The sequence below is a fragment of the Gadus morhua genome, chromosome 8, assembly GCF_902167405.1.
Source record: "Gadus morhua chromosome 8, gadMor3.0, whole genome shotgun sequence".
In the NCBI taxonomy this organism is placed as follows: domain Eukaryota; kingdom Metazoa; phylum Chordata; class Actinopteri; order Gadiformes; family Gadidae; genus Gadus; species Gadus morhua.
In genome coordinates, this window is record NC_044055.1 from 8,915,652 (window position 1) to 8,940,651 (window position 25,000).

General features: G+C 47.6%; 2 protein-coding genes across 3 annotated transcripts in view; both read right to left on the minus strand.

Moving 5' to 3' along the window:
• Positions 1 to 7,590, minus strand: part of LOC115548637 (vasoactive intestinal polypeptide receptor 1-like) — a 17,819-nt gene extending 10,229 nt beyond the window's left edge. The window contains exons 1-3 of the mRNA XM_030363402.1: positions 7,123 to 7,590; positions 6,228 to 6,342; positions 2,174 to 2,281 (exon numbers count right to left, since the gene is read on the minus strand). Of these exons, the coding sequence (XP_030219262.1) occupies positions 2,174 to 2,281; positions 6,228 to 6,342; positions 7,123 to 7,203 (304 nt within the window). The 5' untranslated portion in view covers positions 7,204 to 7,590. The remainder of the gene's footprint in view (positions 1 to 2,173; positions 2,282 to 6,227; positions 6,343 to 7,122) is intronic.
• A 373-nt stretch (positions 7,591 to 7,963) lies between these two features.
• Positions 7,964 to 25,000, minus strand: part of rc3h1b (ring finger and CCCH-type domains 1b) — an 18,852-nt gene continuing 1,815 nt past the window's right edge. The window contains exons 3-20 of one of the 2 annotated variants that reach the window (XM_030363399.1): positions 24,003 to 24,123; positions 23,323 to 23,562; positions 22,689 to 22,864; positions 22,200 to 22,400; positions 21,905 to 22,037; positions 19,775 to 19,893; positions 18,486 to 18,598; positions 17,934 to 18,170; positions 17,156 to 17,382; positions 16,286 to 16,701; positions 15,959 to 16,117; positions 15,660 to 15,806; positions 14,757 to 14,982; positions 14,048 to 14,150; positions 13,775 to 13,877; positions 13,361 to 13,582; positions 12,890 to 12,993; positions 7,964 to 12,499 (exon numbers count right to left, since the gene is read on the minus strand). In XM_030363399.1, the coding sequence (XP_030219259.1) occupies positions 12,343 to 12,499; positions 12,890 to 12,993; positions 13,361 to 13,582; positions 13,775 to 13,877; positions 14,048 to 14,150; positions 14,757 to 14,982; positions 15,660 to 15,806; positions 15,959 to 16,117; positions 16,286 to 16,701; positions 17,156 to 17,382; positions 17,934 to 18,170; positions 18,486 to 18,598; positions 19,775 to 19,893; positions 21,905 to 22,037; positions 22,200 to 22,400; positions 22,689 to 22,864; positions 23,323 to 23,562; positions 24,003 to 24,123 (3,204 nt within the window). In that variant the 3' untranslated portion in view covers positions 7,964 to 12,342. Of the gene's footprint in view, positions 12,500 to 12,889; positions 12,994 to 13,360; positions 13,583 to 13,774; positions 13,878 to 14,047; positions 14,151 to 14,756; positions 14,986 to 15,659; positions 15,807 to 15,958; positions 16,118 to 16,285; positions 16,702 to 17,155; positions 17,383 to 17,933; positions 18,171 to 18,485; positions 18,599 to 19,774; positions 19,894 to 21,904; positions 22,038 to 22,199; positions 22,401 to 22,688; positions 22,865 to 23,322; positions 23,563 to 24,002; positions 24,124 to 25,000 lie in introns of both variants that reach the window. The other variant, XM_030363398.1, reaches the window with a different exon arrangement.

Consider the following 25,000-nt stretch of genomic DNA (forward strand, 5'->3'; position numbering starts at 1 on the left):
TCTCTGTGACTCTGCTCCAGCACAAACAGCTGCACATACAAACACACACATAACCAAACATTGTGCACAGGTTTGGTGTGTGCCTGTGTGACACCTTTGACGTCTGGGAGTGTGTGTGTGCACTGATTAGTTTATTTTTATATGGATGTGTTACTATGTTTGTGTGTGTGTGTGTGTGTGTGTGTGTGTGTGTGTGTGTGTGTGTGTGTGTGTGTGTGTGAGTGTGTGTGTTTGTGTGTGTGTGTGTGTGTGTGTGTGTGTGCGTGCGTGCGTGCTTGTGTGTCTGTGTGTGTGTGTGTGTGTGTGTGTGTGTGTGTGTGTGTGTGTGTGTGTGTGTGTGTGTATTCAGTTAAGTTTCTGTTTCAAAAGTCAAGTGTAGGTTTACACAGGGTCAATGGTACAATGAAATGTGTTGTCAGCTCCAGACGCAATAAAAGCAGTAGTCATATAAGGATAAAAAAAGATAAACACAACATAAACTACATAAACAAAGTGGAATGATTAGGTCAATGAGTCGAGAAGCCCGATGGCCTGCTGGTACAAATGTCCTAAGGTCTGGTGGTGCCCGCTGCCATGCTGCTGTATCATGGGCCAGATACAGGGAGAACAGTCTGTGTGCTGGGTGGCTGTGGTCCACGATTAGGCTGCCTTCTGCGTACCGCTGGTGACAGATATCCTATGTGTGTGTGTGCGTGTGCGTGTGCGTGTGCGTGCGTGCGTGCGTGCGTGCGTGAGAGAGTGCACGTGCAAACGCACACCATCTAGCCCCAGGAGCTCAACCTATCACTATGGGGGAAAATACAACGCCAGAGGAAAAGATAATTTCTGAGCTTTTTGGCAGTCTGACAGCAAGGACCATGGGACAGAATCGAGGTTCTCCAGAACCTGCGGTAGACTGTAGACTCCTTCTGCAAATCTAGAAGGGGATCTCCTTCTGCCAATCTAGGAGGACATCTCCCTCTTCAAATCTACTTATACCAATCTAAAATGAGATTTTGTTCTACAAATCTAGAAGGAGATCTCCTACATATCTAGAAGGGGATCTCCGTCTACAAATCTAGCAGGAGATCTCCTGCATATCTAGTAGGCGATCTGCTTCCACAAATCTGGAAAGAGATCTCTTTTGCATGTCTAGAAGGAGATCTCCTTCTATCGCCCTTTTACTACCCACACGCACCTCCTTCGTATGAAATCCACTAGAAGTAAAACACACAGCTAGGATTGAACCAAAACCTGGGGAGATGACATTGGATCTATTCCTGGTGTGTTATATTGACTCATCACCATCCATGTTGATTCCCTCTCGCTCTGCCCCTGTTTATCCAGATGGCATCTAAGCTACTGATCATTGAACACTTGAAGCTCCAACGTACACAAAACACAAGAGTCCCCGCCGGCAAACCACTCAACGCTAAAAATATCACACAGCCTCCTGCACCTCCCACTCCGTCTCTCTAATAGTGTCAATAACTTTGTCTGGCAGGAACACTGTACATGTGTGCAGTTGGATGGGTGGGTGCTCAGAAAAAGGGCCAGCTGAGTAGCATTCTTCTAAAAACCGTGAATGGGATACATAAAATGATAAAGTGAAATGTCGTCAGGTGGAAATTAGATTTGTGGGACTTGGCCCCCTGTGTGATCAGAGAGAGAGATTTTAATTCCTACAGGGTTGTGCGTTCTGGTATTTCCACCTGGAAAACGGCTAACTAATATAAAAAGCATACGCACAGATGTGTTAACCCATGCAAATAGCTTTAAGCTTGAACAAACATCAGGACACAGCCGCAAGTAATCTCAGACATTTCTGCCTATTGGCGTGAAGGATGACATGACATTGTGAATCCATTTTGTAACTATTATCAAAGACATTTGTAAATGAATTGACTTGTTTGGAAGTGATTGATTTTGCGTGTTTAGAGGAGTTTTTTCTTCAGTTTTAATTCTCAATACTTGGTTTTAGAGGGAGATAAAATTGGGTTGAATCTGTATTGTGTATTGTCAGCAACCAGGATACAAAACAAAGACAGAGATGAGAATTTCTGTAAATTATGGAAAGGAACAAGAATGCGTATTCTGTCACTTTCCCTTTTCACTGCTCAACCACAGCAAAAGGGGAAATGGAGTTGAATTATGAATACATCTCCCACCAACCCCGAAAGCTGAACCCACTGACCTTGACCGGCAGAGAAGTGCTGGAAGATATCGGAACAGGACACGTTGACCACCTGGCCCTCGTCCACGTTGAACCAGCAGCGCACCTCATCCCACTGGGTCTCACAGCCTGGGAGGACAGACACGCAACACCTGTACACTCAACCCCAAAAGTCAAAGATAAAATGCTCATTCTGTCACCCACTCAGTTGTTGACTTATTCATGTCTGTGCCTGTAAATGTGTGCGTGTGCGTGTGCGTGCGTGGAGGGGATTTGAGTCACTGTTATGAGAATAGGTAGCCAGGGAACCAGGTGAATCTCGAGCTCATGTTTTATTTGCTCTGCCATGTGCTGCCCCTCACGGTCAGATTGATATCCAGCAGACAAAATAAACCCGCCCCATATTAGATAATCGGTTGTGATTGGCCCGGGTCGGGCCAATCACAACCGTCTATCTAATATGGGGCGGGTTTATTTTGACGACTGTAAAGAGGAGCGCCCTATGGCAGCCAGTTTGAAGCATCTTCAGATACAACCAAGATGGCTGCAGCTGATGTGTTTCATTGCTCTGATTGCCTGTAGGTCTATGCAAAAATGACAGAACTGCAGGGATTCAAGAACGTCAAAGCAAATGAGAAACTAGATCTAAAATAAAACCTATGGTGCAATATTAGGTGGGTTTACAGAGTCATTACAGATGTCATATTGGACATCTGGCGGAAAGACGAAGTCAACAATGTGGACCTGTGGAAAAGAACAAGCCGAGACCCCATAGACTTACATATCCGAAAGAGAATGTGGAGTTGGATTAGCCACGTCCTCAAAGAAAACCTGTCACAAACATCCCCCGACAAGCCCTGAAATGGAACCCCCAAGGGAAAAGGAAAAGAGCCCAAAGAACAGCTGGACTGGGAAGCCAACTGGGAATAGCTTGCTTGAAAAGCCATAGCAGAGTGAAATGGAGGATATTTGTCTGCGGCCTGTGCACCCAAGAGGAGCAAAGGGCTAAATAATATAAAATAACAGTGTTTGGGCCATGCCAATCAGGGGTTCACTGTAGTCCTTATTGAACCAGTTGTCGGGGTCGACAGCTCCATCGATGGGTGAAGGAGGTCGTCGGGTCCCTCTGGTACCCGGGGTATGACCCCGTGCTCTGGGTAGAACAGGGCCGCTGTGTGACTCATGGTTGGGTCTCAGGTGGGTTACAGAGGAGAAATTGGGTTTCCTTCACATGTGTGTGTTTGGTGTCTCACATGTTTTTGCTCTTTGTTGGTGGTATGTCTTTTCTCTTGTGGCTTCTCTGGAGGTCAAAAGACAGACCACTAACAACACACTCACTCACAGGCAACCATACTCACACACAACATACACACACACACACACACAAACGCACACACACACACACACACACACACACACACACACACACACACACACACACACACACACACACACACACACACACGTGGCCGTGGGACTATTTTAATTCCTATTAAATTAATATGAAATGCAACAGCAGAAGTAAACTTTAGCTAAAGGCCCAAATGCAGGGTGTGGTATACTTATAATTCTCATTTGAGTTGTCACCCTGCCATGTCGATTAAAACGGATCGTGACCTACTTTTTGACTCAGTGCTTAAAATAAATGTCAGACATTCAAGTCTTGCAGCAACAGAGTTGCCAGATTGATGGAAAGGAAAAAGTTACAAATGTATTGCATTTAACACTGAAAACAACTAAATAAAAAAACACTGTCGATTGAGTTATTTCAGTATTCTGTAATAGAAAAGAATGTCCCCTGATCTTCAAATTCACTGTATCATGCCCTGCATGATACTATGGGATGCATGAATAGTGGAATAAACATGCTTTCGGGTTACTATCTTTATGTGTGTGTGTGTGTGTGTGTGTGTGTGTGTGTGTGTGTGTGTGTGTGTGTGTGTGTGTGTGTGTGTGTGTGTGTGTGTGTGTGTGTGTGTGTGTGTGTGTGTGTGTGGCACAATGTGAATGAAGCGGCATTTACATTGCATCATGCTTATGATCAAAGGATGTGACAGATGGGATTGTAAATGATAATCCAAGTAAGTGAGTGTGTTTCGGATGTATTTTCATTGTTCAAAGAAATGTTCCATTTGAGTAAAAACAATTATGTAATTTATCGATAACAATGTGTAAAAATAAATGTTCACATCATGTCAAATTGATAGCAGAAAAAAAGCATGTGTATCGAACGCGTTGGAAACACTTAACACTAAGGGTACATTAATTAAGCATTAGTTAGCACTAGTAAATGCAGGGGTAAGGGTAAGGGTCAACCCTATAAAATGATGCATTAATGAATACCTTAGTCAACATGAACACCATCACCTGTGGGGGTCTTCTTTGGGCAGGAGTTTGCATTGGATCGGGGGTTGAATGGGCAGTTGAATTGGCACTGAACAGATGTATATGTGTGCGTGTGTGTGTCGGTATGTGAGTCGGTATGTGAGTGGGTGTGTAAAATGGAGGTTTGAGAGGAACGAGTTAATAAAATAAGGAACATCGTAGGCAGTCCTGAAAGGCTTTATTTCTATCAGGATGATAGAACGCAGCCACGAGAGTGTGCTCCCTAAAGAAAACCGTTGGATACTGTGGCGGTCCTCCTCTGTGCTTCCAACACTTCTAACACAGACTAAAGCTACCAAAGCCTTTGTCGCCTCTTGGGTTACGTCTGATCCTCTGTGGGCATCACAAAGGAGCCACAGAGTCTATTTGTGTATGTGCATGTTGTGGTTGTAACGGTGGTGTGTAGGAGTGTTTCTGTGCGCAATTGTTTATTTATTTGTATTTTATATGCGTGGATGTATTGAGCACCTAACAGTATGCACCTAACACACAAATGCATGCACCTGTTTTGTGCCAACTCAATTCATCCCATTCAACCCCCCAGCCAACGCAACCTCCATACCGAGGAGGCCCCTAAACAGGTCCACCACTTATTACATTGAGAACTGACTGCCTTGAATGTGATACACTTGAGCACTTCAGCACTTGGGCTATGGACTATGGATCTTGTATTAGTTGGCAATTTCCAGTTCAAATGTCCACAACACACTGAGGTCTGAATAGGTCAATGATGCATTAATTCCTTTGTTAAAATAGATAAAGGATGACTGTATTGTTGTTGTTGCAGAAGTATAACCTTTTGTAAAATAGAACTGATAGAACTGAAATTCCAATACAGTAGGGCATACAGTGTATTGAATCCTAACCCATTTGAGCGTCTATGTTGTGTGTGTATATGTGTGTGTGCGTGTGAGCGTGCATGTTTGCAGATGTACGTGAGATAAATACATTCCTAAATACATTCCAAATTCTCTTCAAAAAATACCAAATAATTGCCATTTGAATGAACCTTATATCAGAAATGTCCAAAGATACCTTAAGTATGCGTATGTACTCTCAGAATAGGCAGTGCTGTATCAGATGAGCCAGTGAATTAGTGCAAGAAGCAGTTTCTGGCCAATCTCCAGAGTCACTGAAGAATCAGTGATTAACTCTTTAATCCTGATTGAGGTGAGACTTAAGAGGTACGAAGTGTTTCACAATAGAGCTGCCTGCTGCCTAGAAAACACATTCCATTTGAAACTAAGTGATACATATTTGAGCTAAGTGTGAGCTATTAAATGAATAAATTTTACACACATTTGAAAATTATTAAATGGAATACAAATTAATGTCCCCATAATGTAGTCAATTTAGATTTTGACACCTGACACTTTTTTTACATTAATTCTTTCTTCAGAAGCAACTCTAATTTCATGATAGAATATCAATTCAATGCAACTTGGGGTATTAATCAAAGTATAACAAATATGCGCGTGCGCGTGTGCGCGTGCGTGTGCGTGCGTGTCCATATGAAAGGTAGCGATTGTTTTTTAACGAATGAATGTGTTTGTAAAACTATTTCCCCTCCAATATATTTCTTCTATTTCTATTAATTAATGATCTGCATGTTGCAGATGCATGATGGTGTGTCACTGCAACCCTGGGAAAACAACTCAATATTAAGAGTGTTCGAGGTAAATTGTTGAACCTTTGCGGCTGCCCGAATTGTTCCGCTCCTCGCTCTTCCTGGTCTGGAGGCAAATCTCACGGCTCCGCAGGTGATGGGAGATGATGGCGCAATCTGGGTGCATCGCCACCGCTACCTGGAAGTGGGAGAAATCTTTCAACTGTTGGCAGACAGACTTTGGAGGGATGCCTGAAGGCTGGGTTGGGATTTTTTTGGGGTTGAATACGTTCAAAATGTAGCTTACTATGGCTGGGTTAGTCCACATTGCCTGACCCTAGCTTTAACATAAGTGTAGGCTAAACAATTCAGAGCCAGTGACAAAGAAGAAGAAGTATTGCAAGTGATGGTTTTAAAGTTAAATAAATGTTCCATGTCCATGATGTGTCCTTTGTCATTATTCATTAAATGTGTAGTTTCATCTAATGTATTGACATTTTTTCTGCAAGGTTCATGGTAAGGTGAAATGTTTTATTCCCAGCTGAGTTCAATGCACTCTTCTCTTTCGTTCCTGTTTCTTATAACATGCCCTAGCCAATACTCCTTTAATGACACGTATTACATATATCGTTGTGTTGGCTAAAGGTGCAAAAACATGAGGTAGCCCCCCACCGCAGCATTTGCATTATTTTGAATAACATCCTACATTAATAATCAATAATATAGCAAAGCATATTGAGCCTTAGACCAAGGGAATGAAACCATCTACGTTATCGCCTATTGGTTGTTGTGAATGAATTTATTTACTATAATTTAAAAGTAGGGGTTTGAATACTGACACTTTTAAAGTCCACTTCTACATTCAGTTAAGATAGGTTAATACTTACTTTAATGTGGGATAAATTATTAAAATACGTCTTGCTGATAGAAACCCTTCTATACAGATGTAACCGACATAGAAGACAGTAATAGCTCCCACCTTATTCCAAAGACTCAGGTAGAGAAAGAGGAGAGTATGTTGTTGGTTCAGCCCTCGGATTCCCGGACGATTGGATTCCATTGCTTGAGCCCTTTTATAATGAAACTGCAAACTGAGTTAATTCTTGTCCTTTCAGGTCTAAGCATTTAAGTCAAATTCCTCTGTTGTGAAACGTTCCCATGATCGATTGATACATTTATTTGCATCCTCCGTATAACGAGTAAACTACAGCGCACAAAAACCAGCAAGTGCCTGAAGTGGGCTTCGCGCGTAAAAGCCAGACATTGGTCAATCGGCCTCATCCCAACCGCCAGCCCTTCTCTCCCCTCTTTCTCTCTCTCGTTGTCTCTTTCGAGACAAACGGGGGAGAACGTGCACATGATCAGAATCATATGCATTCAACAAATTTCTCCCTAATTAAATATTAATTCTACCAATACGATTTTTCTAATCAAATGTTGAGATGGAAGTTATGAATGATCGAACACAAAATATGAATTGTTCTTAGCGTGACTTTTTTTTATGTCATCATATCTTGTTACGTATGATGCCGCTCCCTACATCTTGAGTCACTGGCGCGTCCTGTGTACCTTTATATTTTTTTAACCAGCAGGTGTCCCCAAATCAGTGTTACCGGCACATTGATTAATAGCCAAGTAGTGCTTAATATTGGTAGTAAAGACGTCATATCTGACCAATCTGAATATCAAGTAATTCATGTAAACAGGGAAAGGTATACGCCCAGCTATGCATGAAAATAGGTGGTTGTAGAAAAAAAATCGTATTTGATTTGCTCTATCATAATTGTTGCACAAATATTCAAACAAAACAATGACAAAGGTTTCAGTTAGCAATCATTTAATTCTTCCCCTCAGCTTAGAATCACTGTAGTACATAACTTACATTTTGTTTTCTCAATTTCACAGGTTCATTTTTTTTGTTTCCTCAAACTTCCAGTTTGACCTCCCTCTCGTATCAAACAAAAAAGCAGATTGTATTATACAAAAATGCAAACCAATTTTCACACAGTGAATTCTCTTACAAAGTCATAAAATGGCGTAATAATGGCTACATCCACATTGGAGGAAGATAATTCTAGACATTCCTTAATGGAGTATAATATACATATAAAAACTTTTTTTTCTTGTTGAAATCAAACCTGTACCTTAATTTAAGAGATATCTTACAAGGGAGTAATCATATAAAAAAGCCATTTGTGTGTTTCCCCGTTAGACCTAGGGAATAAAAGGTGAACCGTGAACAGCAGTAACAGGGTTCAGTGGTCGGGAGGGGCCGGAGAGGGGGGTTCATTGGCTATGAGGAACAACAGAACGGGATCGGCAGCAGTTTCACTCAGAAAACAAGGAGATTGAAATAACCAATCGTTGCTATTAACTTAATAGAAAACAAACTGTCGCAAGTTCAGCCACCGCCTCCTACTCCCGTCACACATCCTTGCTCGTCCGTCTCCGGGAGACGGACGAGCAAGGATCATTCATCTACCGTGTGAGAGAGCGAGAGCCAACAACACTCAGCACCGAACCCTACCTACCCATCATCTCTTCTCTTGCTGTAAGTGACGTTGGTCTATCACCAGCCAGAGCGAACGTAAACCAGGGCGTGGGGAGGGCTGGGGAGGGCAGGGGAGGCGAGGTGTGTGGCGACGACGACTGTGGTGCGAGGTGAACGCGTGACACTGCCGGGTACGGCTGTGGGTTAACACATCGGTACGGTGGGGTCAGGCCCCATCGCTGGTAGCTCTGGGGCCCGGGAAGCCAGCAGGTTCACCGGGCAGTGGATGAGAGGAGGGGAGAGACGGGGATGGGGAGGGGGGGGGGAAACAAGACGCGGAGGAAACGCAACAATCTACAAACCAACGCTAGCTCAATAACAGTCCCTTACAAAAAAAACAAAACAAAGAACAAAAAAGCTTCAAATCTCTGAGATTTGCATTAATGCACACGTTAAGTAATTTGGTGAGCTGAAATCTTTTTATTTTTTCCAAAAGAAAAAAAGGACTCAAAATAATGTTTTTTTTGAGGAAAAAAATATCTATGACTCTGAATCATGCCAATTGAGTGTCAATTATTTGGGATCAACTCATGCTGTTAAAGCAGACTAAATATATATAAAAAAAACTAAATCATTTCTCAAGGAAACAAGGCTGACCTTTCACCAAAAACCTGTTTTTTTGGATTTGTCTGTTGGGGGGCCCCTCTCCCAACGCCTTCCCCCAATACCCCCCCCCAGCATCGCTGGGTACAGCGCGTGCTGAGGAGGGTGGGGGGGGGGGTTGCGTTGGTGGTCGGGGCGTGGTCAGGGTACATCTTCTACAATACAATCTAGCAAACACACGCACGAAAAAAGAAATTAAAAAACAATCTTAAATTCTCCGACGTTACAGAATTTTGTCTTCTTCGGAAGCATAGTCTATATAACGAACATTTCCTTTGTTTGAACACAAAAAGATTAAGTGAACACAAATCAATGCGCACAGAGGTCCTTCGTCTGGGAAAGGATAAAGTCTGTGTTGGCAACCCGTGGACAGAAAAAAAACAAAAACAAAAAACTAAATAAAAAGCTGATTCTAAGTAGAGATCATTTAATATAAATGCTGAGCGAGTAGAATAACAGGTGGCACGTTAATAGTGCTTTAGTATATTAATGTATGCATACATACTCATATGTATATGTGAGTTGTGTACCTAAATTATAAAACAAAAAAAAAACAGAGCAAGGAGCCACCCTGGCGGGGCGGGGCATTAAGTGTGGCCCCGACGAGACGGAGCCGCCGCCGCCGCCGTCGTCGATGACGACCGGAGAGAGAGAGAGAGAGAGAGAGAGAGCACGCCCCCGACAACATTCACTCGCGGCGGAGGACCGCCAGGGGGGCGGCGAGGGGGCTCGCCGCGCAAACAATCGCCTTTTGTTCTTTTCTTTTACAACAAAAAAAAATCGAACGGCTGTTGGGTTGGGCGCGGCCTCCGCGGCCACAGAAGACTTCGGCGCCGCTCGCGTCCAAACTAAAACAGGACTCTGTCTGTGGCCGGGGGGGGAGGGATGACCGTGCCCCCTTTAGCGTACCCGCTCACACAAACAGAGGGGGGGGGGGGGGGGGGGGGGGGGGGGGGGGGGTGAGGGAGTTGGGGGGGTAGGGGGTGTGGGGCATTGCAGAAACTATAAATTGAAAAACAAGTCACACCTGATGTTCTACATTTAACCGTCTTGAGCACGAGGACTCGCTCGTCGTTTTGGGGGGGGGGGGGGAGACGACTCGTCACCGTCCGGCGTCCCGGGCGCGTACGCCGCTTAGAAGGCGAAGAAAATAACAAAAAGGCAAAGACAGCGCGGGAGCGGGAGCGTCTGTGGTAAACGGCGTACAGGCCGGGGTACGAGGACGGCGCCAGTGGTGGTGATAGCTGGCTGTGGGTCAGCAGGGTCTCTAGTACAGCGAGGGTTGTTTCCCACCTGCCTACTCACAAAACGGGCAAAACAAAAACTTTTAACTTCACCTCCCCCCTCTGCTCGGTAAACAACGCCGTTACGCAGAATTATGCATTTGAATTGAAAAAATACGTAGAGCTACAAATAATTTAAATTGCAAGGAAGGGCTTCCGCGAGTGTACAAATATAGAAATCGCTGTGCAACAGGTTGTGGCGGAGCAGACTGGGGAGGCCGGAAGGCTTGAGTGGAACTATCTTTAAAAAAAAAAACCTGTGTCCAACTGCATGAACTGTGTATATATACTGCATGACAGCGAAAGGCCTGAGGAGTCTGGACCGCGGGAACCCTTTGCGGGAAAAGCCACGGCCAGACCCCACCCATTCCCCCGCCGAGGTCGAGACAAAACGCAAAGCATGACAACAAATTTAAACAAAAACACGAGGGAACGCAACTTCATAGAAGTTAAGGAGAACTAATAACAAGATAATCCCAATGGGGAGGCCTTTTGCCTGGCCAGACGGGACGCTCTGGGGAGGGAAACAGGTTCTACCGCGTCAGAGAGAGAGGGAGAGCGAGAGAGGAGAGGAGAGTGGAGAGAGAGTGAGTGATGCTCACATACAGTCTCTCTATGAGCCCAATTAAGGCCTGTTTTCAAGAAATAAAACAAACCCAGGGAGCCTACGGAGACTACGCCAGCGCCGTTTTGGCAGCGCAGGCACAAGGGGATCCCTGTGCCAAGTCCCCCATTCCCCGTCCCCCCTAACCAACCCGGAGAAGCATAAAAGTAAAGTTCCCTTATAGAAAACATGAGGAAACCTCGTTATCAAAAAGGATTTCTATTCTTCTTCCTCTTCTTTTTCGGCAATCTTTAAAACAGAATGCTTCGGTTAAATATATAATATACTGCTTTTCAATTATGAAACAGACGTTAAGATGTAGTCATAAAATGCACCTAAAGTCAGGCTTCTCCAGGTGGTTTGAGAGGGACATGGGGCGCTTGGCGTCCACCCTCCCTCTGGCTCCGTAGTGTGACCCCCTCTCACTCTAGGCTGAATGGTTGGCATTTTGGGCAATGTGGTGATGAGCGTTCCGTTAAACTGCGTTTCCCTCCTCAGACAAAACCCTCTTCTGGCCAGTCGTGTGTTTCCAATGACGTGGGCGGGGGGGTGGGTGGTTCCTGGCTTCCGATAAACTCGCCTTTTATCCGACGCTCATTTCATAGTGGTCCGTTGCGAGTTTATAGGTTAACTATGGGATACGATGGACAACAGGTTGTCGTGTGATCTGGCGATAAAAACCACGTGACCACACTGTAGTGTAGCGGATGCTCCCGCCATTCAATACATTTTTTTGTTGATCTATTGCGACAATTACACTACACAGCAAAGGTGGCAAATTGTCTAATTCCTAATTGGTTAGAAGATAAATTAGTATCTAGCCTGTTTCGAACCCGTGTCTGTCACAACAACCGATATCACCACCACCAATTTCCTTTTGCCGCACGCATGTCGAGATCCTAGTTCAACCAGCAGTCCCAGTAAATAAAAACAAACGAAAACAAAAAGAAGAACAAGAAATGTTATCAAATGCCCTGGTTTCCAGGCAATGAAAGTCATTTAAAAAAGCTCATTCACAGAACAAAAAGAAAGAAAATTCATATCACGGCAGATACTGCTCATCCTCTAAATAAAACATGTGTATGTGTGTGCCTGTGCATGCTTTTCAATTGAGCGCATCAGTGTGTGTGTATGTGTGTATGTGTGTGTGGTGTGTTTTTAGGAGCAGGAATGGACAACACCATTCTTCTGCATCTCTGATGGACCGGCTCCCTGGTCGGAGCACATGCTCAGCGAAGACGTCTTATTGGTCAGCGAGATCATGGAACCGCCCACCGCATTTTCCTGCAGACTGCTCGAACCGTTGGACACCTCACTGGAGTGGAGGAGAGGGCAGAAAACATTCATTTTCTGACCCACACTCAATAATACTTTAGGTTTTCGTCTGCTCTATAAACCATCAAAGTGATGACATTTTGTGTTTCGGTCATTGTCTTGTTGGCGTTTAATGGGTTATAAATAAGTAACAGATTTATTAATGAATGAAAATAATAACCTCTTGGTCTGGTTACATTCCAATCAAACACCAATTATCATCAGTTACAGATTCCTATCCACCCAATGGGCCCCGGAGCCATCTCGGGGCCTCGGTGTGTACGCAGGGTGTATGGTTAAGGGGGGGGCGGGGGGGGCCAGCCCTGTTAATCCTCCGGACGGTCAACCACCAAAACAACTCCTCATCACACGCCCACTGGCCTCCGCTCACCCGAGCGCCATGGAGATCTCCTCCAGCTGGGTCTTGTGGTCGGGCTGGCCGTTCTCCGCCGCCTTCATCTTGTACTGCTGCACCTCGTGGGCCACCTGGCTGTCCTGGGGCGGGAGCACACAGGGCGCGCGTCAGGGCCGGTAAACACCGCCCCGGGGCGGCGGGGCGCCAGTTTCCAGGATACAGAAACACGCTGGGGCCATGTGGGCGGCATTAAATCACAGAAACTACCGGGATTTCCCTGGTTCCGCGTGCAGAGACCGCATGGGGACTTGTGGTGTGATGCTAAGCGGAAGTAGGTGGCTGGATGTGGGTTAACCCTGCACACGCCAACAGTAACCAAGGCCAAGCAGTAGTAAAAGCAAAGGCCAAGAATATCAGCAGTGTAACAGCAGTGGCCTCCCAAAGCCATCAAGTACTCACACTAAATTGGGATCGTAAAAAGCTTCCTGGGATTGTCTTGTGTCTTACCATGGCCATCTCCCGGGTCCTCTTCCCGATCTCCCTCTCCACGTGGTCCAGCTCCAGGCTGAGCTGCTTGCTGGAGACGGTGGTGTTGCCGTTGCCACCTGCTGGCCACTTGCCCTGCTGCTGCTGCTGGTGCTGCTGGGACCCCTGGCTCTGGCCGGGCTGCCCCGGGTGGCCAGCCTGAGCACTGGCTTCCCTCTGCAGCAACATGGAGTTACTGGCAGCCTGGAAGGAGACGCCACGCCGCAGAAGGGAAGAGGAACGGGAGGGGGCGGGGAGGGGGGGGGGGGAAGAGGAAGGAAGCGGCCATGACATTGAATTAAGACGTCAGAAAAAGTAAATAAAGGAAGAAGAAAAATAACGGGTGGCACAGTCGGGAAGTGGTGTCGCGGAGGGGCAGGCCTGACTGTTACACACCTCCATGTTGTGCATCTGCGTCTGCTGACTGATCTGCTGGTTGACCTGCTGCAGCTCCATCTGCAGCTCCATCTGCTCTCGGTCTGGGGCCGCCATGGGCAGGCTGCGGGGAGACACATGTGCAAATGCTGCTTAGCAACCCGCGAGGGCAGCAGAGCGATACGTTCCTTTGACACTGGAATCGACCCACCGCGGTTTTCTTTGGATTCATGTATAACCATCATTGTGTTATAACAAGGGGGCGGAATGGGTCAGCGGGTGCTGGTGGCTCACCGTTCACTGAAGTGTCCCTGAGAGGAGGACGAGGTGGAGGAGCCGGCCTGGTGCGAGGGGTAGGAGCCGGCGCTCCAGCCTCCGTGGTTCCCATAGGAGTACTCTGGTCAGAGAGAGAGACAGAGACAGAGACAGAGAGAGAGAGAGAGAGAGAGAGAGAGAGAGAGAGTTCCATTGAGAATGATTCATAAAAAAACGTTTCCAGTCAGCTTTTCCACCGAATCAAATCACAGCGCTCAAGCGTCGTCTAAAGTGTAAAGCGAGGGAAAGCACCGGGAATGGTGCCGTTCAGTCGATCGTCGATCCGTTACGAGTCAAACATCTCTTGTTTTTAAAGCGAGGATAGGCAATCTATTTTATAAGCGTTCTTTTAATATTTGATCAAATTCACTTTACGTCCCAACAGCAATCAAGGCAAACGGTACGACAAAAAATATACATGTCCAGTATCGGTCGCAGATACTGGATTGTAATATGTCCGTCCATTCATTTAATTCGGCCCGAGATGAACTACCTGGCTGTCTACCTGCTACAGGAGTCTCCCCCAAGGCTACACAGAACTTTTACTAAAGGAGGCAGACCAGTTGATAATCACTAATCATAACTCTTGAATTGTGCGCGCGCACGCACGCACGCACGCGCACACGCACACACACACACACACGCACACACACACACACACACACACACAGAGAGAGCAGGGTCTCACCGGCAGCCATGGCTAGGTGTTTGGAGTTGGGGTTCTGGGCGGCAGCGGCCATGGCCTGCACGGGGCAGGCCGTCTGGTAGCCCGTCTTGGTGGTGCGGGAGATGGCGCCGAAGCGCGACACGGTGGGCTGGGGGCCGAAGGGGATGATGGGGTCGTCGTCCTTCACCTCGCCGCCCCGACGCGGGGCCTCCAACGAGGGGTCCCGGAGACCCTTGGCCTCCACATTCTGCTGGGGGAGAGACGGAGCGAGGCAGAGCGGGAGAGAGAGGTAGAGAGACACAGACAGAGAGAGAGAACAGAGCGGGAGGTAGGAAGAGGTAGGAGTACAGACAGAGTGAGAGGGAGGAATATGTAGAAATATAGAGGTGAGATGGATAGAGATGTATAGAAATGTAGAGACCAGAGAGAGAGAGAGAGGTAGGAGTACACAGACACAGACAGCGAGAGAGAGAGAGACAGACACACAGAGAGAGAGAGACAGAGACCAGAGCGGGAGGTAGGGAGACACACAGACAGAGAGAGCGAGGTATAGACAGAGTGAGAGGGAGGGATATACAGAAATAGAGACAGAGACAGAGAGAGACAGAGACAGAGAGAAAGCGAGAGAGAAAGCGAGAGAGACGAAGAGGAATGAGCCATTGCAAGGGTGAGAAAACATTTCCAGAGAACCGTTTAAAGTTAACAGCCTTCGACCCACGGTCGGCCTTTCGAACAAACATGGTTTTTGTCCGCATCTCATCTCCTTGGCACGACAACACAAAAGCTCCACTCTGGTTTTGCTCTTTGTAAAACGGCGCGTTACATTTCACAGTTTGCGAGAATGTCAATAAATCAGCTCTTGTTTCTTCACACTGCGTTGATGTTCCCCGTGACTTGTGTGCGATTGGGTGGGGGGGGCCTCACCATCATCTCCATGGCGCCGGGGGCCATGACGTCTTTGGGCTTGGCGTCCTTGGTGCCGATGTACGAGGTGATGGTGTCACATGACCAGGGGGAGTACTGGGCCGCGTAGTCCGCCTTGCCGAACGCTTTGGAGCCATCATCGCCGTACTATTGGGGGGTGGGGGGGTGGGGGTAGACAAGCATCGGGTTACACACCACGGATCAGGTGACCCTCTGGATCAATAACTGGCACGAGGAGGTTCTCCTGCCACCCTCCTGCCATGATGTGTCGGGGGTGCGTGGTGTGTGTGTGCACGTACCTCCGGCGGGTAGTCGCTGGGGAAGGGGTGGGAGAGGGTGGGGGAGGCAGCGAAGGGCGGGGGGGAGATGACCTTCCTCTCCTCCAGCTGGGAGAGCAGCTCCTGGCGGCGGCGGTGCAGGTAGTCCAGGCTGGGCTGGGAGCGGCCGTACGACGGGTCCTACGGCCGGACGGGACGCACAGAAAGGCTTAGCACCGTCCCCAGTTATTCTTTCAACGCCAGGAAAACCTTTGTGACGTCACCCAATAACCACAAGCGGATTGAACCCCCTAGGCTGATTTGCGGGGGGGGGGGGGGGGGCCCGCCCCCATCAGAAGGTGCACTCACCCTGGGATACGCCCTCATGGGTGGAGGCGGGTTGGCCGGGGGGTAGTACCCCTCGGAGGGGTAGCGTTCCCGGGGGCCGGGCTCCTGGTGGTAGAGCGAGCCGCCCGGCCCCCCCGACGGCGGCGGCCCGTCCATCGGCGCCGGGCTCATCCGGACCATGTCGTCCCTCTGGGAGGGGTAGGGCTGGGGGGGAGGCGGGGGCGCCTGGTAGGAGCCGTGGCGGCCGCGGTTGTCGTAGTGAGGCGGGGGATAGGAGAAGGGGGGGCCGGAGTGCGGGGCTTGGTAGGGGCGCTCCGGCGGGCCGTAGCCGGGGTAGGGGTCCTGGTAGGGGGCCCCCGCCGAGTCCGGGGGCGGCGGGGCGTTGCGGATGTAGTTCCGGTGGACGTACTGGGGAGGGGGCTGCTGGTACGGGTAACCTGGGGGCGGGAGGGGCACCGTCAACACTGCAACAGAGCTGCCGCATTAAATAAACAGTCCTCATCACTCACGATTAGACTACGCTATTAAGGATACACCCGTAGGAATTATGTAAAGAGATAACAATAGCTCATTAGTGAGCTATAATATGGCTCGTCACAACATAACCAACCAAGGATCACCCATGACAAATGACCGGTTTGGTTATATTTACATTGAGGGGGATTTTATTGACGCTTTTCCCCAAAGCGACTTACAACCATTTACGCACACATTCGCACGCCGATGGCGGAGTCGACCACACAGGGCGACGGCCAGCTCCGTCAGCGGCAGTGAGGCTGAGGCGTCTTGCTCAGGGACACCTCGACACTCCAGCAACCTGGAGGTACTGCCGCCCCACAAAGGACTCAGAAAGAACTGTCCAGACGGGGCAAGAGGACGAGGGGACGCTACCTGTGGGGTACTGCGAGGACTCGTACTGCGAGGAGGAGGGCGGCGGGCGCGTGTCCGGGTAGTACATCTCGGCCATCTGCTGCTGCTGCTGCTGAGGGGGGTACATGGGCGAGCCCCGGGGAACCACGGGCATCTGCTTCACCCCGGACAGGTGGTCCGCCGGGAGCCTGCCGTGGGCCATGGGGTGAGGTGGAAGAGACATGCCGGGCTTCCCCATGCCGTCATGCCTAGGACCAAAGAAATACCCAGGTTAGACTCCAAGGGAGGCCGGGCAGCACATCACGGTGGCCTCTGCCGTCGAGCAACGCGCCGATTCGTCACCGACCCAAACCACTTCCTGCTGCCAAACCACATTTAGTGTACATTAGTGGTAGAGGCCTTCTTCCTACCCCATAATACTAGATATAGTTAAATGACAGTCTCGTCTCACAAAATGGACACTGCAACCGCACATGTATACCACTACACACGACCAAGGCTCAGTTCTGGCTCCACGTCAACACAACGCAAAGACCACTCAGACACATTGACGCATGCGTGAACCTGTTTTGGTTCTGCGTCGGGTTTTTGTGGGCGGACCAATCACAGCCCTCGCTGCTGCGTCGCCTCGACGGAAGGTTACAATTTTTGGGAGGCACACGTCCGGCCCTTGCGGTGGACGTAAGGAGGTTCCGCAAACCCCCTTGCGTTGCGTCGAAGGGGAAACCATAACTAAGCCAGAGGCCTGCGTCTACAACCAGACACAAGCTAAGACGGGAACGAGACAAGGCGGACTCACGGGTCGGGCGGCGAGCCGGGGGCACTACCCCCGTCCATCTTGAGGGGCTTGCGCAGCAGGTCGTAGGCCTCGGTGCCGCGGGCCACCAGCTGGGGCATGGAGGGCCCCAGGGCGCTGCCGTTGGGGAGGGGGGACGGCTTCCGCGTGACCGCCACGTCCATGGGGAGACCGTCGTCCGCCATCAGCCCCCCCGAGCCGGGTAGACGAGCCGCAAGGCGCTTGTTCATCTTGCGGTACCTGGAGAGGAGTTATCAGATTAGTCATTATTGTACAATGATATCTATTTCCCATTAGTGGATGCTCAACCCCTGTGGGTTGGAAGCGTTACATAATAACCTTGCATAATTTGCGGACTGATTTATTATGATGGCAGCTCATTCAATCCTAAACGTTAAGCACAGCACCTTAAGAGAAAGGTGGGTGCTTCTCTTCGGTGATGGTGAGCGATAAGTCATTATCACACCAAATCACCACAGCCCAAAGAGTGTTCGGAGCTAGCTGTGTGTGTGTGTGTGTGTGTGTGTGTGTGTGTGTGTGTGTGTGCGCGCTCACTTCTCGAGCTCTTCCTGAGAGTGGGCGAAGGTGCAGCTCGCTCCGCGGGGACAGCCCCCCTTCTGCTTCATGTCGCGACACATGTACGTCTTGTACTTACTGTGCTGGGGAGGCTGAGACAAAGAGGGAGAGGTAGAGACTCAAACACATGGACTACACAGACTCAAGGTATCCACATGACACATGGGCCCAAAACATGATGACAAATCGATCACGTAAAGATAACAAGTCGCTTGTACAATTAGTCACCCTCCTAATCTTCTTCAATCAGCGAGTTATGTTTATATGGATTCTACGATATCTCGTCCCATGCCATGGTATCTGCTCATCGTGGACCCGTGGTTGGGGAATAGAGCATAGATTGGGCCAAGAAAATCAAGCCCGACCCACGTTCTGTCCGAGCCCGGCCCAAAACATTAACTGTAATTAAGAACCCGAGCCCGATTTCAACCCAACATTATTTTTAATACATGGGCTGTTTTATCTGACATTCTCAAATACAATTCGGAGTTCTTTTAACTACAGAAATCTGTTAAGAATTATCTAATAAATTATGCAACTAGGACAAAGCATGTAACTGCACTGTTTGTTTATTCAAAATGGAATTGATTGCAAAAAGATGAACTAGGTTGGATGGCCTAGGGGTAGGCCTAGGCTACTATAACATTTAAACAAGGTTTTAGAATAGGCTAAAGAAGTATTTTAAACAAAATAAACATTTTTAAAAATTAGGGCTGTCCCCGGCTCTGAATTTTCTGAGTCGAATCAGATCTGCCTTTTCAGTCCAGAGATTCGACTATTCGGCGGCCGTGCAGGGCAGGGCAGGTCTTTTGGAGGGTTAAAAAATGAGTTTTCTTTCTATTAACACTCTGTTTTGGTAGGCTATAGGCCTTTAATATATGCTTGCGCGTTGCGCTCTTTACGTTCTCACCTGAACCGTTTTCAGTCAATCAAACTCGTCGGAAAGGTAGCCAACTTATTCCTGTCGGGTTTAATTAGGCTCCTGCCCATAATGCGGTCCGATAATGAACACGGGGCTCATGTATAGGCTAGTGAATAATCCACTATATGAGCCCCGTGCTCACGATCTGATTGCATTTATTGAGCCCGAAAGAATACACAGCGCTGTGTCGCCACACTGACTGCGCTCCTAGAGAAAATGTAGCAATAACGACTGATGATTCGAATCATCGACTTTCAGGGGACAGTGCAAAGCCGCTGCATCAGGTCCCTCCCTAGGAGTCTCTCCACACGGGGACCGCTAGCTGTACTGTGACGTGTGGGCTCACCTGCTGTGGGTCCGCTCCTTTCTTGCTGTGGTTCTGGATGAAGTCCACCAGGCCGTGCACCACCGTCTTCACCGCCACCAGACCCTTCTCCAGCTGCTCCCACGTTGGAGGAGGGGCGTCTGCAGACCAATACGTTCATTAGAAAGGCAGCACGGTATCCACAGGCCTGCAGGCGGCTGAGGGGGGAGGATGAGAGTGAAACCTGCCACGACACGGAGGGCCCCCGCCTGGGCTTTTCTCCAACGAGAAAGATTTGAGAAATATTCTATTTACATACTGGTTTCTAGATATTTACGTTTATTTGAGAAAATAAATTCCAACAAACATTATGGGGTGAAACTACCCTATTAGGATCGCAGGAATTTGTTTTTGTTCGCTATCTCTTTTCTTTCATATATGCTTCACTGAATCTGGTCTAATTATAGCAGCATTGGGCCTCCCCTCAAAATCGGTTTGAAAACAGCCAAGGAAACCATCGCAAACGCCTGACAAGTCAAAAGGTTACATTTATTTAAAGATAGTTTATAGGGCTATATATCAATTAAATATGAATTTGACTATTATTTGTATTTCTAAAAGGAGTAGTTTACAGACTTGTACTGACTATTTTAACAACCAGTGCATGATGGTACCCGTACTCTGGTACACCATAACATCGGTTGGGACTGGAAACTCCCATCGTTATCGTTCAACATCGTTATCTCTCATCATTTATTTGAATGTTGAATTATATTCTCCCAACTGTTGCACAATAGTCATCTCATTTAAAACACATTATATATTAAGACCGACTCTTTAATGGCAAACTCTGAATCAATATTAGAATTATTGCATCCAATCCAAAGCAAAATTATGAAACATACCATGCAAGTTAATGTGAAAAAAAAAAGATCTATTTGCAAGCACTTTGTTCTTCAAGGTAACCTAATCAATACTAAAAAAGAAAAAAAACTCCTCTGAAACCCAGACACTTGAAAATTGATGAATATTTTGTCGCTGGAGTGTTAAAAATCTGATTTCTTGAAATTTAGTTCAGTCAAAAAAGCAGTGGAACGGTTTTGTAAGACGAGTAGGGATTTGTAAGACGAGTAGGGATGGGGATCATTAATAATTATTGATATCGATTAAGATAACTAGCTTGTATGCTGCTGATTACAACACCGATTTCACAATTGGATTACTATATTTAACTGACGGGACTAGCGACAATGTCTGTGTGCAGTGCTCGTACTTTGAGTGGATGATTAAGACGGGCCTGTCTGTGGTGCGACAGGAGGAGTCTTTTCAACTCGGAGACGGTCGAAGGTACTGCATTTGGCCTTTATTTGATGCACAATGCTAATGTGCTTGGTTATTGAGGTTGTGTTTCCCCCTTTACAATAAAGGATTTTTGCCGGTTCAGCCATTCTCGCGAGCAAAGTTAAGTGCCAGACTTCACTTGTTAGACTTTGTAATACCCGTTTCCTTACAATTCCATTCACAAACATTGGTGCACATGGTGCAGTGATTGGATTGATTTGATTTAAATGCCGTGACGCGACTCGAGGGACACAACATTAAGTTAGAGGACCTACGGGACAAAAATAATAAATAAACGACAGGACTCGATAGTGGTATCGAAAAGCCCAAACGTTAATGATTTTCGAGTTTTGAAAAAAGTGGAACCGCTGCTTGATAGAACCGGGTTTCGATCCCCATCCCTAAAAACAAGACAAGGTTAACACAATAATTAGCAACCAGTTTTGGGATAATCAGGCAATCCGGTTTAGATATTCATCAGGAATCTCTGCCTAACTCCTCAAAGCTTGGTTTTAATTGGATTTGGATTAAATAACATGGCGCAGCAGAATAACACTAGTGTAAACATGCCTTACCACAGATGACTATACCAGCCTCTTCATGAGACAATTTAGATTTTAGACGATTGGCTCTCTTCCATCATTGGTTAATGGAGTCCAACTTGCCTGTCACAACACCTCACAATGGTGGGGAATTTAAGGGAGGGAGGAGGCATTTCTTTGGATGTTCAGTTTCAAAATCCTGCTCTCTTCACAACTCTTCGATCTCACTTACAGAAGCGATTGGAGTTTAGACCGCGGATACATTAAGCAGGCCTATGGTGTATCTTACCAGGGCTGGGGTCAATATTAGCCAGTAGTTCCAGATGGGGCCTCAGCCTGTTCAGGTTGGCTGGGTCTCCTGTCCTTTGGAGCGCAATGGTCAGCTCCTGGACACTCTGGGCGAAGGAGGCCGGGGTCTGCAACTGTGACACAAACAGGAAATGCGTTCATTGGTTATGTTTTCTGGCTGAGAACTACATGAAGTGATTAATACATACTCGGAACAAAAAGGCACGGTGACACAAAGGACACACAAGCCCCACCCAGATTAAAAAAAAACGCCAATGGAAACAGACTCTTCTTACCTTATCGATGATGGACTGCATGTGGGACTTGTGGGACTGGTCTCCGTAGAGCAGCGAGGACCATTGGTCGGGGGCGATGCGCAAACCCCCTTCCATGGCGATCTGCACAATCTGGGAGTCATGCTCGCGTCGCAGGGCCTCGTACGTACGAAACTCCTCCTTCAGCTGCATGAGGGACGAGTCCTCGTCGCGCTTGGTCACCTAGGTGGTTCGGCGGGGAAGTGAAAGTAAATACGGGGGTTTTTGCCCACACTATCACACGGTGCGCTCAGATTTTGGCATGCCCTCGTGGCGTTTGATGTCGTTGACCGCCGTCGGTTTTTTATGATTTGATTGGGGTCTCGACGCAGCAGGGTTAATGGTTACCTCTTGAACCGGCGTTCGAGATAAGACTTAGAAAGCCCCTTCGAGGGGAGCCTCTAACCTGAAGCCACTTTGACAGACGGTTGAAACAAATAAAAGCCGGCGGCGCTCCGCTTTGTTCCTTACCTTGAAGCAGGAGGCCCGGTAGAGGAGCTGAACCACATGGCCGATGCTGGTCTTGGACGCCTGGGGGAAGCGGGGCTCCAGCCTCTGGACCACAAACAGGACCAGCACCTTCCTGGACAGAGCCGAGCCGTCCTCCAGAGCGAGCAGAACCAGCTTGAGAGCCTCCTCCTGCATGGCTGCATGACAAACCCCCAGAGAAACGTAAGCAACAGGGGGCCTCACGTCACACAATATCAGGGTGAAATGGACAACTATTCAGACGTTGGCACAAATTAGACAGCAAAAGGATTTTGAAAAAATTGAATCCAGGCCTTTTTATCAGTTATGAGAGTCCTTAAATGGTGCATAAATTACATAAACAAAGCAGTTCACAAGCTGATGTGTGTTCAACAATGGTGCTGGATCCTTTTTCGAGTGCGATATGTGGCTATGAAATCGCAGCAGGACTTTAACTTGCATGGCAATTATTTCCCCTCAGGGAGAGCAACACAGTGAGTCACCCGCTTCAGTGGGCACTAGAAATATTGAAGGGGGGGGGGGGGGGGGGGGGACGGTTGTAACTGCCGTTAGGGTTCTCGGTGGTATTGACTTGTACCCAACGGTTCAGTGGACATTTCGACGGGCGCTAGGCTACCTGGGCCCAGGAACTGGCAGCCTCTGGCGCGGACGGCAGCCCACAGGTTGGAGGAGAGCTGCTGGGGGTTCTGGTGCTGCAGGATGAGCTCGGTGACGGTGCGCTCCCCCAAGGAGCGGGCCGCTCGCATGGCCCTGACGCGGCCCTCCTCCTCCACCAGCTGACAGTGCACCAGGGTGACCAGCTTCCTCTGCATCGGCCTGCTCAGCATGCTCTGGGCGGTGCTGCTCAGACCCACCCCTGGAGGGCGCGTCAAAGGGACGCGGGTAAAGGGGTGTTAGCAAGACCGGGAGTGGGGTCCTTTAGGACATCACAATGTACGTATTGATTGATGTGGTGCTGGATAACATCCGTCATTGCTTATAATTGTTTTTAAAAAATGCATAGGCCACCATAAATGTTTAAAATAAACAAGTGAGCCTTTTTAAATAAAGCATGATAAGAGTGAATGCCTGCTAGAATAAGCTTAAGAGAACTTCCTATTAAGATTTACCAATTAATACAAAAGCACTTAATAAACATGTAATACATACAGCCAAAGGTAGGGTTTCATACAAATTAACATTTGTACCAATAAACATTCAAACTACCGCGGGACCTTTTCCAAACGGCTAGAGCAGAAAACGCAGGTGAAAAGAGGAACAGACTTTATGATGCAGTGTGTGTGTATGCGGGTGTACCTCTGGTGTTGCTGAGGGGCTTAAGGTAGAGGGCCAGCTCCTCCACACATTGTCTGGCCTCCTCATAGTGCTGAGAGTCCTCCGGACTGGTGATCAAGGCGACTGGCTGGGCCTTAGGAACCTGAGGTCACAGTCGAAAACACACAGGGGCTTGAGCATCAAGTAGTGCGCTGCTCGGTCCGACCAGTGTTAATAACCTGATGGCTATGGTTCACTTTTCATTTGGGTTGATATAATATTTAGCAATAGTAACGTTTTTTTTGTTTATTTTATGACCGAACCCCTGGGTCAGGCCGTATTCATCCAATATCGTTATAAGGTTGTATAATACAGTCTTGTATCATGTTAGGGTTAGCGTTATTATGATGTCATATTTCTATCTCGATTTACACAGATCATATTTTGTAGTATGACAGTGAAAGGGGTTTAGGCCTTTAAAGGGTTTAGGCCCTTAACAAAACTTACAATTAATGCTTTCGGATAATAATAATAATAAAAACAGTCAACATTGGCTGTGGTACACCCCAAAAAAACACCACAATATGTTGCAATGTTCTTTGATGAGATTTATAAACAACCAACCGCAAATAAAATAAACACAATCGACTGGCGTGACTTCCCATTCATCCAGTCAGGTGCCAACTTCTGCCCTGCATCTATGACATTGTAAGCCACTGACTATTGGATGTACCACACCCATATAAGCTGTGCCCACAGGTTTACTCTGCCCACAGCATCCAGCTCTACTGATTGCACACCAACTTGCAACACACTACCTTGAGCCAGTGGAACCAATACAATTCAACTAAAGGATTGCCCATAATTGCAGAATGACTCATCAAGGCTCAGCTCTTTTTATACAACACAATGTAGCCTTTGTAGGAACTGGAATGACCAAAAACACCTGTGTAAAATAAAAAATATCACTGTAACAATATGGCCTCAACCAAGCATGCAATTCCATTCATGTAGAATGTGTTACTATGAAATGAAACCAC